General features: G+C 39.9%; 1 protein-coding gene across 1 annotated transcript; it reads left to right on the top strand.

The window, feature by feature from the left end:
• The first annotated feature begins 17379 nt into the window (after positions 1–17379).
• Positions 17380–21358, top strand: LOC103953119 (glutamate receptor 2.8). Its single transcript, XM_009364854.3, is given in 10 exon segments — positions 17380–17726; positions 17728–17773; positions 18161–19243; positions 19246–19308; positions 19311–19504; positions 19579–19891; positions 20032–20414; positions 20416–20439; positions 20660–21155; positions 21158–21358. Coding segments are annotated over 10 exon segments (2907 nt in total). The 5' UTR covers positions 17380–17495; the 3' UTR covers positions 21232–21358.
• Positions 21359–21907: the final 549 nt, after the last annotated feature.

Here is a 21907-nt window from a genome sequence, read left to right on the forward strand (position 1 = left end):
ATGTCAAACCCATATCCTGTAAGTGGGTTTACAAGATAAAGCGTCGTCCAGATGGGTCAATCGAGAGGTACAAGGCACGACTAGTAGCTCGTGGTTTTTCTCAACAGTACGGATTAGACTATGATGAAACGTTTAGTCCAGTGGCAAAACTTACAACAGTACGAGTCCTACTTGCACTTGCAGCTAACAAAGATTGGAATCTATACTAAATGGATGTGAAGAATGCTTTCTTGCATGGAGAGTTAGATCGGGAGATCTACATGATGCAGCCAATGGGCTTTAAAAGCGAAGCTCATCCTGAGTACGTGTGCAAGTTAAGGAAAGCACTTTACGGTTTGAAACAAGCACCAAGAGCGTGGTACGGTAAGATTGCAGAGTTTCTAACACAAAGTGGTTATTCAGTAACACCTGCAGATTCCAGCTTGTTTGTCAAAGCCAATGAAGGAAAGCTAGCTATCGTGCTAGTGTATGTGGATGACTTGATCATAACCGGTGATGATGAGGCAGAAATTCTTCGGACGAAGGAGAATTTATCAGTCCGTTTCCAGATGAAGGAACTTGGCCAACTCAAGCACTTCCTTGGTCTAGAGATTGATCGCACACAAGAAGGAATATTTCTCTGTCAGCAAAAATATTCCAAAGATTTATTGAAGAAGTTTGGAATGCTCGAATGCAAGCCAATTTTGACACCGATGGAACCAAACGCCAAAATGTGTACAATGAAGGAAAAGATTTGGAAGATGCGACAATGTATCGACAATTGGTAGGTAGTCTGATCTACTTAACCTTGACTCGACCTGACATTTTTTATGCAGTTGGTGTGATGAGTCGGTACATGCAAAATCCAAAGAAGCCTCATTTGGAAGCAGTTCGACGAATACTGAGATATGTGAAGAGTACAATTGACTATGGTCTTTTGTACAAGAAAGGTGAAGACTGCAAGTTAGTTGGTTACTGTGATGCTGACTATGCGGGAGATCATGACACCAGGAGATCAACAACTAGGTATGTGTTTAAGCTTGGTTCTGGAACCATCTCTTGGTGTAACAAGAGACAGCCAATGGTATCTTTGTCAACCACAGAAGCAGAGTATAGAGCAGCAGCAATGGCAGCTCAAGAGAATGCATGGCTGGTACAGTTAATGAGTGATCTACATCAACCAGTAGATTATCCAGTACCATTGTACTGTGATAACCAATCGGCCATTCGCTTGGCGGAAAATCCAGTCTTTCATGCAAGAACTAAACATGTGGAAGTGCACTACCACTTTATCAGAGAAAATGTTCTACAATAAGAGATTGAGATGAGACAGGTCAAGACGAATGATCAAGTTGCGGACTTGTTCACAAAAAGTTTAAGTACAGGCAAGCTCGAAAATTTTCGATGTCTGCTCAGCACAGTGCAAAGAATGAGAGCTGACATTGAGGGGGAGTGTTGAGAATCAATGTCAGCCCAAAACCATAAGTAATCCACAACCCAATCTAAAGTCCAAGTCCATATCTAGTTTGATGATGTAATTGCTTACAATTGCAAAGTTAGGCAATGTTAGGTATGGTTGAGTGGAAAAAATTAGGTGTAATTAATGGGTTTTGTGTGGTAGTAAATAATCTTAGTTTAATTAAGTGTGTGGTGTAGCTTTCATTTGGTTTGCTATAAATACCCAAGTCCCCAAGCATTGTACATCATCCAAGGAAAAACAAAGCCTAGAGCTAAATAAGAAAAGCTTTGCTAATTAGTTTGTTTTGTGAGCTTTCTTTAAGAGTGTGCTCTATTTTTTTCTTCTTGTGATCATTAGAGTTATCTTGGATACTCTTCTTATTCAACAGGTTATCAAGTAGGTTCTTTTGTTTACGGGATTATGAAACAAATAGGATTTCAGGATGAAGATCTCAAGATTCATAAATTCGCAGAAGAGTTGAATCAACTTTTTCAAAATGGTCAAAATGGTAATAGAAAATATGGTACTTCCGCAGCTTTTGATGAAACACCCTACATGAACTTTTTCTTGCAACATAATATACCTCAATGGACCAAACTTTTTTCTTTTTGTTTATTGATAAACGATAACGTTAGTAAGTTAAATTATTAAATATTAAGAATGAGGAGGACTAATAGGGATCGAACTGCACCATGGTACATAGACATCATTACAAATCATATTGTAAATTTGTTATGTGGTTGCAAAGAAATCGGGAAAGATTACAAATTAAATAAACCAGCATCCTTGTTTCTCTAGGTACGTAGCTGACACTAAAGATGGCTTTTATCAGAATGGTGGAAATTGATCTGTTAGAAAATGGTAGAGAAGTCTATTGTCAATCAGAATGCTCTCATTTAAAGACTTTTACAAAGATATTTCAATTTCTATAAAATCGATAGGATACGATATGATAGAAAATAAAGACAATTTACTATTATCGGTAGGCTTTATAGGTGCGGATAAAAACTATAGGACTCGCTATTCTCATCAGATTGTTTTCATTATTAATTTGTCTACTTGACCTATACGTGTTGAATCTTACTAATTGATTTCAATCATATTGTGTATATAAATGAAATTCTGTAGGGTTTCTTATTCTATTTCTTCTAGTTTTAACATATCGGCCTTCTTAGCTTTGAGTACTGAAATACCCTTATTTCACTCTTGTGCGGGTTTAATTTCACATGTAATTTTTTCCACTGTTTTTTTCTCTCTTTCTTTAATTTCAAGTGTTTCATATCTTTTGTTTCTCAATTAATGTCATTGTAAAGAATATTGCTTATTTGCTTGTACAAGGAGGAAGAGCCTTCAGGTAATCGTACATATAATGAAACTTAGCGACGCATCAATCGATTTCAAGTAGTCTTGACCCTCCTTCCCAGCAATTTCTCGTAAACTAGGGTTTTTCAACAAGTATCCAAATTTTCCTTTAAAGAATCTCGAGTCTATTTTCTAATTGGAAGTCAGATATATTCTTTAATATATTTTCTGGAATCTCAGTTCAGATCAAGTGATCGTTTCTTACTATTTTTCTGAATGCTTGACCTAGTCATATCCACAGACTTTAGGAAAATTACTCACTTCATTCCCTACTTGTTCTTAGGTTAATTTGCTCTTCTTTCTTTATTTTTAATTTGTCTACCTTAAGTTTTGCTTATACCTATTTTTTTTTTTCTTTGAACAAAAGATATCATCTATATTAAGGAGGAGATGGTGGGTTTAACCTCACAATTGACTAATAACGTGATTCAAATTCGCATTTGGTAAGAATTGAACCTCAAACAATATATTACAGTGATTGCAAGGCTAAGGCCATATCCACATGATTGTGCAATTTACATGGAAATGATAAACAAAGCTTTTGTTTTGTTTTAGCTTGAAATATTTTTACGCATCGTGAACCAAGTAAATCTTTGAACTTATTAAAGTTCAGATTAACAGTTTGACAATGTAACATAAGAGTATTATTGGCATTTGTTCATAGACATTAAGGCATCGAGATATATATATTATTGTGGAGCCTAAAATAATCTCAAAAATTTTAGAGGCGACATGTGGATTAATTACCGAATCCTATATTTAATACATTTGGATTCCAATTGAAGATTGATTTCATTCAAGTAAGTAATCCCTATTTAAATCAATTAGGAATATTTACACTATTATCTCAAGATATTATATCTTATTTAGTGTCTTGAGAATATTCTCTCCATAAACCTTGGCCAATAGGATGTCGCCATGTGTAGGGCAAAACTCTAACACCATGGTTGGCCCTCTCCCCCTATATATACCTCTAACTCTACAAAATTTTGGTAAGCTATCCCTAAAAGCCCTAAACACATAGTCTTTTCAGAAAATCTAACTTAGGCGCCGTAGATCCATTGGCCTAACCCCCACCTCATGAGCGTGTGGGGCTTCGGTCTTTGATCAAAGATGTTGATTATTTTGCATGTATATTTTCGTCAAAACAAAAAAACGATGGAAATTTGCATCGACAATTATCTAATACATGAAAGTGATCGGATATTAACAAAGTGGAACTGTATATTCTTCAGCAACTTTCACTTTTTATCGTTTTCAAAGATTGAAAATATATATAATATATCTTGAGTATCTTATGCATGAAAGTGATAGGATATTAATAAAATGGAACTATAAATTCTTCAGCAATTTTCACTTTTTATCGTTTTCAAAGATTGAAAATTCTCAAGAGACATTCATGGTTTATAAACTGACGATAGTCTAGAGTAATGACCGCCGCAAGACCATGACCACCACACTAGTGCAGAATTCTAAATCAGATTTTTAATATTTGCTTTTTGCAGCCACTATATGCATTCCAGAATGAATTGTTTGTTATTTAATTCTAAATTTCCATGAATGTTTTGAAGAGTTAATTTGAATTCTAAATTCAAAAACGCTACTCTTATCATTTATTTATATTATCATTTGTACTATTTTTTTAATGGAGATGTGTCACATGTGTTTGTGAGCCCTACCTCTATTAGAGATATGGTACGAATACGTGGTACATGTAGCATTACTCTTCTAAATTTAAAGTCAACTGTTTTTTATTTGTATAAGTTTTTTTAATTCAAGCGATATTCTACATTAATCTATATTAAGAGAAGAGGAACCCGCATCAGGGTGCATAGACATTATTACAAATCAAATTGTAAATATAAAGTCCACTATTATGTGATTTCAAAAAATTCGGGAAATATTACAAATTAAACATCATCCTTGTTTCTCTAGGTAGCTGACACACCCCGACCAAGATCAAGGCGTGCTGGCCGTCACCCAGAGGTGACGTAGCCATGTGCACGTGCGGAAGCTAGAGAAAGTAATGTAAAAGTACGAATAAATTAAAACCTAGCATACAAAGTATTAAGACAAGTACTAGCGTAAGTGAGACGCTGAGTTCAGAGCAAGACTACAGCAGTCCAAAGAAAATAACACGACAATAATACACCCGAAGGTGACCCTACATTGGTGAGTATATGTCAGAAATGCCGGGACGCCCTCTGGGAAGACCACCGCAACCGCTAAGCAACTAGAACCTGGAGGGGCGCAAAACAAAAGCGTGAGTGGGCAAAAACAAAGCTCTTTGAAAACTCTTTAACAAAACACATTCTAACCCCTCGCCGTAAAACCGGTATACATCCCAGAAAGTGAACATATATACATATGTATAGATATGCCAAACATGCTCCAAGATATGCCATTCATGCTCGAGAATATGTCACATCGGTATTCATAATAAATATAAATGCACAATTATAACTCTCGTCAATAACATTTAATCTAGCAGCCGGGAGTCACCTAACGTGACCTGTACGACGGCCTATAGAGCTTCAATCACAACTCACTAACCGAATCTGCACACGAGTCGGAACCACCTAATGTGGTCTGTACGACAGGCTTGGTGTAATATATATACGCTCTAGTGCTACGATCACGTGAAGCTGTGCGATAAATCGCGGGTCACCTACGAGTCGGAACCACCTAATGTGGTCTGTACGACAGGCTGTGCACCTAACCTGGATCCAAGCTGAGCGTGTGGTGCGGGAGGTGAACATACACGTGAAGGCTATGCCCTGGCCACGGGCGGGAGCACTAACACCGGGGTGCAGATAATGAGCTCTCTAAGCATTTCAAACTACAATTGCATAACAACATGAAACCACTTACCTGGCACTTACCTGTGCGTCCACAGCACCAAATACAATTATATAAATGTATGCCGTTACTAATGTATATGATGATGCATGAGCGATAATACAAAAGTGCATGGCATAAATCAATTAACCTTTTTCTAACTTATTTCTGGGAATATAAAGTATATAGGTATATACGGAAAACAAAAGCCCACTCACTGATAAGTGGAAGGGTCGTAGCCCCCCTGCCTCGAGTGAATACGCTCGTCCTCGGAGTACGTATCACCTATACGCGAAAAAGCTACGAAAACGTCAATTTCAAAGCACATAACCAATTCCTTGTAATAATTTCTCATACATTGCTCAAAATGGACAAATGAATATACCAAAGTGATCTACACAACCTCAGGATCACACACATATTTTTAAAATAATTTTTGGACCACGCACGCGCCTGGAATAGCACGGACCCACGCGCCCCCACGCGCGGTCACGTGCAATGCACGGTCAGGAATATTCCGTTTGACTGACGGAATATTCCCTAACTGACGCCGTTACTCCTGTAGGAATATTCCGTTAAAACTTAACGGAATATTCCCCTTCCTTCTCCGGCGAGCCACCGCCGCCGGCGCCGTCGCCGGAAAACTGCAAAAACTTCAAACTTCGTTTTCTCACTCGTTTTTCAACCATTTTTCACGTTCTTTATACCAAAATGAAGCTTAGGACTAGTAGAATCACGTTAGACTACTTTTAAGGCCTAAAAAATCAAGAAATTATACCTGTCCACACAATCTAAAATCGGCCAACTTTGAACCTTGCTTTCCAGACGTCCAAATTCACCCAACGAAGCATTCCCAAGCTCCTTGAGACCTCACTAACACATCTACAAACTTAAAAAGTCCAAAAACATGCTAGATTAAGTTTGCATGAATAGTGCTTAAAACGGACCTCGTCTAAACGACGTGAAAACGTAAGAATTCTCACCTGTAATTGGTATAGTTGTGCTCCTCACAACCTCACGAGTTCAATGGTATAGTTTGTTTCTGGATTGATGAAGGTTTGATTATGTTGGTGTGTGTGTCCGTGTGTGTTTGAAGAGAGAAGAAGATGAGGAAGAAGAGAGCTCGGGGAGAGAGAGAGAGAGAGAGTGAGACAGAAAAGAGACATAGGAGAGGGAATCAGGGAAAGGTAGAGGAAAAAGAGAAAATGACAGGTGTGTGTGTGTGTGTCTCACACATTTCCACACTACCCGAAACTACACTAAAACGCAATTTTAACGAACTAGGGGTAAAAAGGTAATTTCGCACGAACGTTTTATAAATTTTGGGACGGGATGTCACAACCTACCCACCTTAATAGAATTTCGTCCCGAAATTCAAAACAACCACATAAGACCCCTAGTAGTCAAAGAACAATCTAGGATACCTATCCCTCATTCGATCTTCTGTCTCCCATGTAGCTTCTTCTACTGAATGATTGCTCCACAAGACTTTCACTAAGTTCACCGTCTTGTTCCTCAGAACCTTCTCTTTCCAATCTAAGATCGTTAATGGTTCCTCGTCATACGTCAAGTTTAAATTAATCTCCAGAGGTTGAGGAGGTATCACATGCGACGGATCAGCAACATAGTGTCGGAGCATAGATACGTGGAAAACGTTGTGCACTCTAGCCAGCTCTGGAGGCAACTCCAATCTGTAAGCTACCTCACCAACTCGTTCTGTGACCATGTATGGTCCGATATACCTGGGACTCAACTTCCCTTTCTTTCTAAACCGTACAACACCTCTCCACGGTGAAAGTTTCAGAAATACCCAATCTCCGACTTCATACACTCTGTCCGTAGCATGTCGGTCTGCTAAACTTTTCTGCCTGTCCTGAGCTACTTTCAGGTTTGACCTAATTGCCTGAATATTCTGAGTAGTCTCCTCAACAATCTCCGGACCTACCAAGGCTCTTTCTCCAACCTCTGACCAACACAACGGTGTACGACAAGCTTTGCCATACAAGGCCTCAAATGGCGCCATGCCAATGCTTGAATGGAAACTGTTGTTGTAAGCAAATTCCATCAAATCTAACCGTTGGTGCCAAGCATCACTGAACTCTAGCACCGAAGCTCGCAGCATATCTTCCAAGGTCTGAATAGTTCTCTCTGACTGTCCGTCCGTCTGTGGATGATATGCCGTACTGTAAAGTAGTCTCGTACCCAAAGCTTCCTGAAAAGCTACCCAAAACTTCGATGTAAATCGTGGGTCGCGATCCGAGACAATACTCACAGGGACACCATGGTACTTCACAACCTTCGAAATGAATAACTCCGCTAACCGGCTCAAAGAATACTTCTCTCTCACTGGAATAAAATGTGCTGATTTAGTGAGTCGATCAATGATCACCCAAATGCCGTCAAAGCCATTATGTGTACGCGGAAGCTTGTACACAAAATCCATAGTGATATTTTCCCATTTCCACTCTGGAACGGGAAGCGGCTGCAACAGCCCAAATGGCTTCTTTCTTTCTGCTTTAACCTGTTGACAAACAGCACACCTGCTCACATACTCAGCTATCTCCCTTTTCATACCCGGCCAATAATAAAATGGTCGAATGGTATGATACATTTTAGTAGCTCCTGGATGCATGGCGTAAGCCGAAATATGTGCTTCATCGAGAATTTCCTTCTTCAAATCCCCATTATTAGGCACGAACATTCTTCCCTCCTGCATCAACATGCCATCCGATTCACGTACCCTGAGGTCTCTCCTCCTACCTTGTTCTCGAGCTTGGACTAGTTCTTGAGTCTCCCGATCAGCTGTCTGAGCTTCAAGCACTCGATCAACAAGAATTGGTCTAACTTGAAAATTAGCAAGTAATGCTACCTCTCGATCTTCTACTTCTAACCTCACTCCAGTAGCACGCAAATCCGTCAAAAGAGGAACATGACTCGCATACAACGCATTAATGCGGCCCTGTGACTTTCTGCTAAGTGCATCAGCCACTACGTTCACACGACCAGGGTGATAATCAATCGTGCAATCGTAATCGCTGAGTAACTCCAACCACCTTCGTTGACGAAGATTAAGTTCCTTCTGAGTAAAGAGATATTGGAGACTCTTGTGATCTGTGAAGATCCTACACTTCTCCCCGTAAAGGTAGTGTCTCCACAACTTCAACGCAAAGATAATAGCAGCCAACTCCAAATCATGTGTAGGGTAATTCATCTCATGGGGTTTCAATTGCCGCGAAGCATAAGCAATCACCCTACCATGCTGCATCAATACACATCCCAGACCATTCAAGGAAGCATCACTATAAACCTCAAAATCACCATTATCGTCCGGAAGTGCCAAAACAGGTGCATGAGTGAGACAATGCTTCAACTGCTGGAAACTCTGCTCACACTTATCATCCCACTCAAATTTAACTTCCTTCCTCGTTAACCTCGTCAGTGGCAAGGCAATTACCGAAAAATCCTTAACGAATCTCCGATAATACCCCGCCAAACCAAAGAAACTTCTCACCTCAGTGACTGTTCGTGGTTGTTCCCAATTCTCCACAGCTGCAATCTTCTGAGGGTCGACCAAAATACCTTGAGCAGAAATGATGTGCCCCAAAAATGCAACTTGATCTAACCAGAATTGGCACTTGCTAAACTTAGCATACAATTGGTGTTCCCTCAACCTCTTCAACACCAAAGTAAGATGTTGAACATGCTCCGCTTTGGACTTAGAATACACCAAAATATCGTCAATGAAGACAATAACGAATCTATCCAAGTAAGGCTGGAATACCCGATTCATTAAATCCATAAAAGCTGCTGGTGCATTCGTCAACCCAAACGGCATAACCAGAAACTCGTAATGGTCGTAACGAGTCCTGAACGCCGTCTTAGGAACATCATCTCTACTAATCTTCAACTGATAGTACCCAGACCTCAAGTCTATCTTAGAGAATACACTGGCACCTCGAAGTTGATCAAACAAATCATCGATACGAGGCAATGGATAACGGTTTTTAATCGTCACCCGATTCAGTTGTCTGTAATCAATACACAGCCTCAAAGTTCCGTCTTTCTTTCTCACAAACAACACTGGAGCGCCCCAAGGCGAAGCACTAGGCTGAATAAACCCCTTATCCACTAATTCCTGCAACTGCACTTTTAATTCCCTTAACTCAGCGGGAGCCATACGATAAGGAGTCAAAGAGATAGGATTAGTACCTGGAAGCAACTCAATAGTGAACTCCACATCTCGATCTGGGGGTAAACCAGGTAAATCCTCGGGAAAAACATCAGGAAAATGTCTAACCACTCTCACATCCTCAATTCGGCTCGGAACGGCCTCATCTAACACCACATGAGCTAGATACCCATGACAACCTTTAGACAACAACTTTTTCGCTCGTAAAGCCGAAATAACACCGTGTCTTACCCCACTCTGCTCACCCACAAAAGTAACCATAGGTAGTCCAGGACGACGAAACGTAACTACTTTCCCGTAACAGTCAATATTAGCACGATTGGGGTGCAACCAATCCGCGCCCAAGATCACGTCAAAGTCAACAATATCTAACGGGATAAGATCAGCTGGCATAACAACACCCTCTACTATCACTGGACAACCTGGGTACATACAATCTACCATACACCTCTCTCCTCTAGGCATAGCAAACTCTAAATCAAACCCTAGAGGTGTGGGGCGAGGTTGTGTCACTTGAGCAAATGTATGAGAAATAACGGAATGTGTAGCTCCGCAATCAATTAAGACTCTAGCAAAATAACCAAGAATGTTTAACGTACCCATTATTAGATCCGGGTTGTTCTGAGCATCCTGCAGGGAAATATTGTGAATACGCCCTTGACCCTGCTGTCGTCCGCCGCGACCTCTGCTCGCTTGAACACCACGGCCTTGAGCTCCACGCCCCTGACTGGGCTGACCCAACTGTCTTGAAGACCCTGCACTACTAGTAGCCATCTCAGCTTGCTGATATTGTCCTCCCTGGTACCACTGAGAACCACTTGCTGGGGCCGGAGGATACGGCATGTAGTTACCAAGATACGGGGGATAACCACCTTGTGAATACGGGTTCTGGGGATACTGGTGTTGTCCCGGAGCATAGGGAACAGCATCACCCTGGTAATGGTAAGCACCACCTCTACCTGCCTGACCATAACCACTCGGACCTTGAATTTGCAGAATCGGTGCAGGTCGTGGCATAAAGGTCTGCTGCGGCCTCTGCTGCTGACCTTGGGGACAATTTGCCTCTCTATGTCCCACCTGTCCACACGTGAAACACCCACTGTTGCCATACCTACACTCGCCGAAATGTTGGGTATTACACCTACGGCAAAATGGGACTCGGCTTCGGCCACCATCACCTTGTCTTTGGCCTCGAGCTCTTCCAGCAAACCTATTTCCTCGTCCTTGTCCAGAGGCACTGAAACTACCACTAGACGAACTAGAACTAGCACTACCCTTCTTGAAGTTCTGAGTCTGACGAGGCCCAAGCGACGTTTGACCTTTTCCCTTGTCTTCTATCTTCTGTTTGCCATCCTTTCTTTCTTCATCACTGTCGCTCGACATATTCTCAGAGTCCTCAATTCTCAACAGTATCTCATAGAATTCCTGGTATGACTCACAGGGTGTAGTGGTCGCCATCGAACGCCACCTCTTCTTAGTGCCCCCACGGAAAAGACGAAGCATTTCGGCTGGATTACTATTAATATCAGGATGATAACGGGACAGATCAGTGAACTCCTGCTTCTTGCGATCAATGTACTCTGGGGGTACAAACCTCCTCTTGAATAACCTAGTGAAAACATTCCAGTCGATCCTCTCGGCTGGAGTTAAACTACGAAGCTCATGCTCCCACCAAGATGCAGATTCCGTACCCAGAAACCATGAGGTCGTCTCAACCCATCTCTCAGCAGGAAGGTTCCCCTGATTATGCAATACTCGGAAAGTCTTCTCAATATGTTCCAACCAACGCTCGGCTCCCTCGGGTCCCTCATAACCGTGGAACTTATCCAATTTCAGGTTGTACATAGTCTCCAGATGAGTCCTCTGGGGAGGGCAAATAGCTGATTGGATAGCATTAGCAATAGCTTCCCCCAGCTGAGTGAGATTAGGGAAACTAGACTCATCGGAGCGACGTGGTTCCCTACGAGGCGGCATGATTCTGACAGAAGGCACCAAAACTATTAGAATACTCACACAGACACAGGACTGCCAAACCTAAGCTCTGATACCAAACTGACACACCCCGACCAAGATCAGGGCGTGCTGGCCGTCACCCAGAGGTGACGTAGCCATGTGCACGTGCGGAAGCTAGAGAAAGTAATGTAAAAGTACGAATAAATTAAAACCTAGCATACAAAGTATTAAGACAAGTACTAGCGTAAGTGAGACGCTGAGTTCAGAGCAAGACTACAGCAGTCCAAAGAAAATAACACGACAATAATACACCCGAAGGTGACCCTACATTGGTGAGTATCTGTCAGAAATGCCGGGACGCCCTCTGGGAAGACCACCGCAACCGCTAAGCAACTAGAACCTGGAGGGGCGCAAAACAAAAGCGTGAGTGGGCAAAAACAAAGCTCTTTGAAAACTCTTTAACAAAACACATTCTAACCCCTCGCCGTAAAACCGGTATACATCCCAGAAAGTGAACATATATACATATGTATAGATATGCCAAACATGCTCCAAGATATGCCATTCATGCTCGAGAATATGTCACATCGGTATTCATAATAAATATAAATGCACAATTATAACTCTCGTCAATAACATTTAATCTAGCAGCCGGGAGTCACCTAACGTGACCTGTACGACGGCCTATAGAGCTTCAATCACAACTCACTAACCGAATCTGCACACGAGTCGGAACCACCTAATGTGGTCTGTACGACAGGCTTGGTGTAATATATATACGCTCTAGTGCTACGATCACGTGAAGCTGTGCGATAAATCGCGGGTCACCTACGAGTCGGAACCACCTAATGTGGTCTGTACGACAGGCTGTGCACCTAACCTGGATCCAAGCTGAGCGTGTGGTGCGGGAGGTGAACATACACGTGAAGGCTATGCCCTGGCCACGGGCGGGAGCACTAACACCGGGGTGCAGATAATGAGCTCTCTAAGCATTTCAAACTACAATTGCATAACAACATGAAACCACTTACCTGGCACTTACCTGTGCGTCCACAGCACCAAATACAATTATATAAATGTATGCCGTTACTAATGTATATGATGATGCATGAGCGATAATACAAAAGTGCATGGCATAAATCAATTAACCTTTTTCTAACTTATTTCTGGGAATATAAAGTATATAGGTATATACGGAAAACAAAAGCCCACTCACTGATAAGTGGAAGGGTCGTAGCCCCCCTGCCTCGAGTGAATACGCTCGTCCTCGGAGTACGTATCACCTATACGCGAAAAAGCTACGAAAACGTCAATTTCAAAGCACATAACCAATTCCTTGTAATAATTTCTCATACATTGCTCAAAATGGACAAATGAATATACCAAAGTGATCTACACAACCTCAGGATCACACACATATTTTTAAAATAATTTTTGGACCACGCACGCGCCTGGAATAGCACGGACCCACGCGCCCCCACGCGCGGTCACGTGCAATGCACGGTCAGGAATATTCCGTTTGACTGACGGAATATTCCCTAACTGACGCCGTTACTCCTGTAGGAATATTCCGTTAAAACTTAACGGAATATTCCCCTTCCTTCTCCGACGAGCCACCGCCGCCGGCGCCGTCGCCGGAAAACTGCAAAAACTTCAAACTTCGTTTTCTCACTCGTTTTTCAACCATTTTTCACGTTCTTTATACCAAAATGAAGCTTAGGACTAGTAGAATCACGTTAGACTACTTTTAAGGCCTAAAAAATCAAGAAATTATACCTGTCCACACAATCTAAAATCGGCCAACTTTGAACCTTGCTTTCCAGACGTCCAAATTCACCCAACGAAGCATTCCCAAGCTCCTTGAGACCTCACTAACACATCTACAAACTTAAAAAGTCCAAAAACATGCTAGATTAAGTTTGCATGAATAGTGCTTAAAACGGACCTCGTCTAAACGACGTGAAAACGTAAGAATTCTCACCTGGAATTGGTATAGTTGTGCTCCTCACAACCTCACGAGTTCAATGGTATAGTTTGTTTCTGGATTGATGAAGGTTTGATTATGTTGGTGTGTGTGTCCGTGTGTGTTTGAAGAGAGAAGAAGATGAGGAAGAAGAGAGCTCGGGGAGAGAGAGAGAGAGTGAGACAGAAAAGAGACATAGGAGAGGGAATCAGGGAAAGGTAGAGGAAAAAGAGAAAATGACAGGTGTGTGTGTGTGTGTCTCACACATTTCCACACTACCCGAAACTACACTAAAACGCAATTTTAACGAACTAGGGGTAAAAAGGTAATTTCGCACGAACGTTTTATAAATTTTGGGACGGGATGTCACAGTAGCTGTCACTAAAAGGGTTTTTTATCGTAGTGTTGGAAAGTAATAATGTTTATACATTTCGGTGCGGGTTTAATTTCACATGTAATTTTTTTCTACTGTTTTTTTCTTTCTTTCTTTAATTTCAAGTGTTTCATATCCTTTGTTTCTCAAGTAATGTTATTGTAAAGAACATTGCTTGTAAAAGGAGGAAGAGCCTTCAGGTACTCGTACATATTATGAAACTTTAGTGATTCACTAGCGAGGCATCAATCGATTTGAAGTTGATCTATCAAATATATGCTCACAAAATAAAAGGAAAATAGAATGGTTTTTAAAATAATTGTAAAGATTCAATTTGTTGTCTTGGGCTGCAAATTTTCCTTCAAAGAATCTCGAGTCTATTGACTAATTGGAAGTCAGATATATTCTTTAATATATTTTCTAGAATCTCAATTCAGATGAAGTCATCGTTTCTTATTATTTTTCTGAATGCTTGACCTAGTCATATATGCAGAGTGGGAAATTTACTCACTTCATTCCCTACATGTTCTTAGATTAATTGCTTCTTCTTTTCTCTATTTTAATTTATCTGCCTTAAGTTTTGCTTATACATATTAAATATACTACATTACTACTTTTTAAGACAAATATTGCTATGCTGCAATCAGGCAAGGGGAAATTCCGAACCCAAGTTACAGTGATTGCAAGGCTAACGTCCTATCTACCAGAGTTTTGCAATTTACATGGAAATTGATAGAAAGGTTTTTGTTTTGTTTTTGCTTGAAATATATTTAAGCATAGGGAACCAAGTAAATCCTATTTATGAAGAAACAAGACGATATAATCTGTTAGTAACACCTACCTATTGTATAGGAAGAAAATGCTTTATACCTACAAAGCAGATATAATCTACCCGCAAACCGAAAAAATAACTACCTATTGTATGGAAGGAAAAATGCTGGGCACCTACATGGGGCACATCAAAATATAAATATGATATAATATACCTCCATTAAAGGAACGAATTTGGAGGGAGGGAAGAACACAAAAATATCACCCATGAAAAAGAGACAAAAAAGGGGAGGATGATAGAGGGAATTGTTTGGAAGAAGGAAAACAGATGGGATTGAAAAGACTGGGGGTTGAGATGATTATATGGCTATAAATATATCCTACAATTAGGGCTTAGTTAAAACCCACAAAATTATCTCATAATTATGAAATTTTGTGTATTACTACCAATTCGTAAAAATAAGGGGTACCTATGGTAACAAACCACAAATAAACATACATGGAATCTCAATTATTGGACCTATTTCAATGAAGTGGACATTTGATAACATAACATAAGATCACATTAACTGGCATTTGTTCATACATTAAGCATCAAGATATTATATATATATAGAAGAGAGTATCTTATGCATGAAAGTGATAGAATATCAGTGAGGTGGAAATGTAAAGTCTTCAGCAATTTCCACTTTTATCGTTTTCAAGGACTGAAGTTTTTCAAGAGACATTCATGGTTTTAAAATGACGATAGTCCGTAAGACCGTGACCACAATAATGCAGAATTCTATATCAGGTTTTAATTATTTTCTTTTGCAGCCATTTCAGAATGAATTGTTTGTTATTTAATCCAAATTTCCATAGTTTTGAAGAATTAATTTGAATTCTAAATTTAAAGTCAACTGTTTTTTATTTGTGCAAGTTTTTTTTAGTACCTTAATCCATACTAACGGGAAGGGAAGAGTTTGAACCCGGAACGTAGTGAATTAAAGAGAAAGACTTAATCACTAGAGCAATTTACTACTTAAATTTCAAGTTGATCAACCAAACCCCTCATTATTCAATTCACATAAACTTTCTGTAAACCTAGCAATGGCAAGTTATCTTGTACTACTGTAAAAAAAAATGTTCGTAATTTATTCACAGAATTAAGATAGCATCAGCCATCCATGCATTCACAATTAATTCACATAATTAATTAGTTATTTTCTTGTTAGTTATGTGGAGTGTTTAAATTTAGATGACATTTGATGTGTACAGTCACATCATTTGAATTAATCAGATTTTTAAATTTAGTTCATTATTTAATAAACTAATAATTAAGAAAAACTAGTTAATAAAGGATGATTGTGGTATACGAGGAGTCTTTCTTATTCCTTTCCTTGGATTTTGCAAATTTTTCAAATGATGTGGCTGTCTACATCAAATACCACTTAAGATGGTATAAAAATATGGTATAAAAATATGGTATGACTAGTATTACTCTTTCTGGGTGTTGGGTTTGGCGCCTTGGAGTTGGGATCTCTTCCCTTCTTATCGTTCTTGTAAGACTCCTCTCGCTTGTTAGTTGTTGCTCCTTTTTGTTTTATTGCAGTGTCATTTGCCAAAAGAAAATTTAGGCGCAAATATTCAACATTAAGAGCTCGTTTGGTTGGAAGTGCTTTTAAAATAACTAAAAAAACTTTAGAGAAAATGTTTTTTAGCTCCAAAAGCACTTAAAATGCTTCCTGCAAAAAGCGCCGGTTATAGGATTTATTTGCGTTTTTACTAAATATTGGTTTCAAAAATACTTTCACAAAATACGCATTTAACCATTTTAAAAGCATTAATTACAGAGAAGCCTTGGATTGGACATATCATTTTATCAAGTTTACTACTTACGTCACATAATATTATTAAGGGAGTTTTAATGAAACACTCCTAGTACTGTTCACTTTTAACGTTAAGGACATTTTTAGCCTAAAAATTCACTACTCGTACTATTCACTTACACCTTTATTTTGTCCTTTTGGTTAAAAACTAAAGTTTTCAAACCCTTTTCATTAGTTTTCTTTATTATTAATTCATGACATAAATTTTAAGTCACTCCACCGAATACGAAGACTAAAACCTAGAGGAAGAAAACGTAGTGACAACTCCACATACTAGATGAGCAAGTAGGTGTACTATTTTTTTTTTTTTTCCTACATGGAAATGTAAATGTATCTTTATTTGTCAACGCTGGACTTGGACAATATAATATGAGACAAATGGTGCCTTTGAATTGAATGTTTCAACTTTAGAAACATCTATCTTCCAGTGACTTGGAAAATCCAATTCAAACCTTCACCAAGAAGAAAGGGGTGCACAAAAAAATCCATGCTCCTATTGACAATCTGACATTGACTCATTGAATGAGGACAGCAAACTAAATGCATTTTTGGGAGATGCGGGTAGCATGAAAATTACATGCCGTGACAGCTAATGGATTGTTGGATGCATCCTTTTACTTGTATTAATTTATGTAATTAACAATTAATTGATCCAGTTTAGAGCTTTCAATCCACCGTTTTAAGTCTATATAAATAAAGACTCCTTTTAGTTGAAGTCATAAACTGCAAGGCTTGAAAACATGGCCAAGAAAGCTAGCTGCAGCAGCTCCCTTTTTACTTTGTTCTTCTTGTTCTTATTTTCTAAGACTACTTTCCTGACCATGGCACAAAACAATACAACTATCCCAGTTCATGTAGGTCTGGTTCTTGACTTCGATGACTTGTATGGGAAGAGGGATCTGAGCTGCATCGAAGTCGCCCTATCCGATTTCTATGCCTCCAATCCTAACTACAAAACCAGGCTTGTTCTGGCACAAAAGGAGCTCCCCTTCAGATGTTGTTGTCACAGCTTCTGCAGGTAATTTTCTCTCCTCTTTGCTCATGTTTTGTTTTTTATCGTTCCAATTAATCCCCGTCTGTTGACAGCCTTGCATAATATTTTAAATGATGTTGGTGCTTATCTAGTTTATTGTTCACCGATTTTGAGTTAAACGCTTACATTCTAGCATGAACCCGTTTATTATACTCAATTAGTTTTGAAGGTATGAATCTCACGTCGGGGAATAATAGCCTTGCATAATAGTTTAACAAATCTTGGGCATCTCATGTTCATTGTCAATGAGTTTTGAGTTGGACGGTCACGCTCTAACAATTGCCCGTGAAATTTTGAATATTCAACCTAGTTTTAAAGCGTGAATCCACGTCGGGGGAGATTAATTTAACATGTTCTTGTTTGAATGAACAGCTTTAGACCTAATAAAGAATGTTCAAGTGCAAGCAATCATAGGGCCTGCATCATCAATGCAGGCCAAATTCCTAATCAGCCTTGGAGAGAAAGCCCAAGTTCCCATAATCTCCTACTCAGCAACAAGCCCATCTCTTACTTCAATCAGAAGTTCATATTTCATCAGAGCTGCGCAAAATGATTCATCCCAAGTGAAAGCCATTAGTGCTATCATCCAAGCCTTTGGCTGGAGAGAAGTAGTGCCCATCTATGTTGACGACGAGTTTGGGGAAGGAGTCATACCTTACATCTCTGATGCCTTGCAAGAAGTTGGTGCTCGAATTGCCTACCGGAGTGTCATTTCTCCGGTGGCCACTGATGACCAAATTATTGTTGAGCTTGAAAAGTTGATGGCAATGCAAACAAGGGTCTTCGTTGTGCACATGTTACCATCTCTTGGTTTGCGAATTTTCAACAAGGCAAAAGAGATTGGCATGATGGAGGTAGGGTATGCTTGGATAATGACTGATGGGATGACCAACATGTTTAGTTCCATAAATTCCTCTGGCATAGAAAATATGAAAGGGGTTTTGGGCATAAAAACTTATTACCCGAATTCGAAAGGTCTTGAGTATTTTCGAGTTAGATGGAAGAGGAAATTCCAACAAGAAAATCCAACTGTCCAGAATGTTAAGCTGGATGTGTTCGGATTGTGGGCGCGTGATGCTGCTTGGGCACTGGCCATGGCTGCTGAGAAAGTTGGGGATACAAACTTCAGCATCGAAAAGACAAATACTTCCGGAAAATCGAGTACTACTGATCTAGAAAGATTTGGGGTCTCACAAAATGGTCCTCAACTTGTCCAAGAACTATCAGGTACAAATTTTAAAGGCCTTTCAGGAGATTTCAATCTTTTCAACGGCCAATTACAATCATCAACTTTTGAGATTGTTAATGTGATTGGAAGTGGGGAAAAACTGATTGGATTTTGGACACCCAAAAATGGCCTTGCAAGAAACTTAAATTTGAGAAACACAAGCAAATATTCTATGTCCAATGCTAGTCTTGGATCTATTATATGGCCGGGAGACACCACCTCTGCTCCTAAGGTTGGCAGATTCCTACACTCGGCACGAAGCTGCGAATTTTAGTCCCGGTCAAGCAAGGGTTTTCGAATTTGTAAATGTCACATATCCTAGAACCAACACAACCAAGATCAGTGGATATTGTATAAGCGTCTTCGAAGCTGTAATTGAAGCACTACCCTACGATGTCCCTTACGAGCTTATTCCCTATGCCTATGCAATGCCTAATGGTTCGAGCACTGGCAGTTATAATGACTTGGTGAATGAGGTGTATCTCAAGGTAAGTCTTTTTTCCCTAATCTAACAAACTTATCTAATTTGTAACTAACCTGGTAACATTTTTTTTCTTGATAGAACTATGACGCGGCAGTAGGAGATATCACTATTAGAGCAAACAGATCCTTATATGTGGACTTCACGTTGCCGTACACACAATCTGGTGTGTCCATGATTGTGCCTATCAAAGACAACAAAAGCAAGAATGCTTGGGTGTTCTTGAAGCCTTTGACATGGGACCTTTGGGTAACGAGCGGTTGTTTTTTCATATTCATTGGTTTCGTTGTTTGGGTTCTTGAACATCGGATCAACGAAGACTTTCGGGGGCCTCCACATCACCAAATCGGGACAAGTTTTTGGTTCTCGTTCTCAACCATGGTTTTTTCACACAGTAAGTTTGTTTGTCTTAATTTACTCTCCACAGAACTATGCAAATTTCATGCTTTCCATTATGTAAATTATGCCTTAAACTTCTGACATCCATGACTCATTATTCTCCATTTCTTTTATGTCTTGAAATTTTCGTTACAGGGGAACGAGTAGTGAGCAACTTGGCTCGATTCGTGGTGATAATCTGGTGCTTTGTGGTCCTCATTCTGACCCAAAGTTATACTGCAAGTTTGACATCGCTGTTAACAGTTCAACAGCTCCAACCAACTGTTACTGATGTTAACTTGCTCATCAAGAATGGGGACAATGTTGCCTACCAATCAGGTTCTTTTGTTCTTGGAATTCTGAAACAACTAGGATTTCCAGATGAAAAACTTAAGACTTTTGGTTCCCCAGAAGAGTTGAATCAACTTTTCCAAAACGGGAGTAAAAAGGATGGCATCTCGGCAGCATTCGATGAGAACCCCTACATGGAACTATTTCTTGCACAGTATTGCTCGAAATACACCATGGTTGAGCCGACAGTTTAAAGCCGATGGATTTGCCTTTGTAGGTTCACCTGCTTTCTCTCCTTTGTCTTTATCATGTTCAAACACATGTTTCCTCATGTCATGTGGGATTATTCTGTTTTCTTTGTGTTGAGAGTTTGAATTTCGCATCAGAGAATTTAGTGTTTACATGATATAGTTTAAATTATCGTTGGCATATATTTAACTCCTAAAATGTTTTCCAAATACAATCTTTTGACGCTTTCATTTGTGACTTGTAGGCCTTCCCAAAAGGTTCACCTCTTGCTCGTGACATTTCGAGGGCAATCCTAAACGTGAATGAGGGAGACAAAATGAAAGAGATTGAGAAGAAATGGTTCAACAAAGAATCAAGTTGTCCAGACCCTAACAGCCTGGTCTCTTCCAACAGTCTCAGCCTTGAGAGCTTTTGGGGCCTCTTTCTCATAGCCGGTCTTGCTTCAACATTAGCTCTCCTCATATATGCTGCCATGTTCTTATACGAACACAAGGAAATCCTCTCGCGACTCGATCCAGAAGCCTCATTGTGGAGAAAATTTTGTGTCATGTTAAGAATTTACGACAAAAAGGACTTAAAGTCATTTACTTTTAAGAAGGGTGAACTAGAATTGAACACCATCTTCCCCCCAAGTCCATCCGTCTACTCAAACAACACTGAATCACGCATTGTTTTCGACGAGCAGATGAGAACACCTTCTACTGAGCATGGTGGTTTCAGTCCCAGTGATGGTTCGCCCAACGAAGAGAGATGGAATCAGTCATTGAGATTAGTGAGAGGCCAACACCTCATGAGATTGCCCAAGAAAGCAATTGACAGTGTTTTTTAGTTTCACATAGTCGGTGCTAATTATAGATGTAGCACCTTATCGTTATACTTAATTGTACATGGGTAAAAAATATTGTAAATTGGTTTAGAAATAAAATGATTATATATAACACATGATATCATACCACGGATTTTACAGAAAACAAATACTGACTATTCTCTCTAATAAATGCAGAAACTTTTTACAACTGTAGTATAACCTCTCAAACGCCAAGAACCTAATTCTGCAGAAGGAGAAACCGACTAATAATCCCTAATGCACCTTTCAGCCCCGGAAATCCTTGAGAAGTTCCCTCTTTCACGTTCATCACGTCATACTGCGGATACCTTAGGGTTTGGAAAGCCGGATCAAAGAAGTCCTCAATCCCATGAACAATCAGTCGTCCGTCATTGTACACACCCCACTCCGTGACTTTGACTAGGTTGAGAGAAGCGTATCCGCCAGTAGCCGGTGGGCAGGGAAGTAAGAACGAGAGGATGACCGGGCAGAAGAGTGTCGACCTTGGAACCATGATCGAAAGACGCCTCTACTGAATCTTTGTCCATCTTGAACGGCACAACATGATACTTAAATAGTGTCAACGGAGGCTGTCCATACTTGGAGTTACAGAAAGCTTGGTCTTTAGGGCAAAAGAGGGTAAGACTGGTGCTGTGATTTAAGTTT

Source organism: the organism of the source record quoted next, unplaced genomic scaffold, assembly GCF_019419815.1.
Source record: "Pyrus x bretschneideri cultivar Hongxiangsu unplaced genomic scaffold, Pyrus_bretschneideri_v1 Contig1, whole genome shotgun sequence".
Lineage (NCBI taxonomy): Eukaryota > Viridiplantae > Streptophyta > Magnoliopsida > Rosales > Rosaceae > Pyrus > Pyrus x bretschneideri.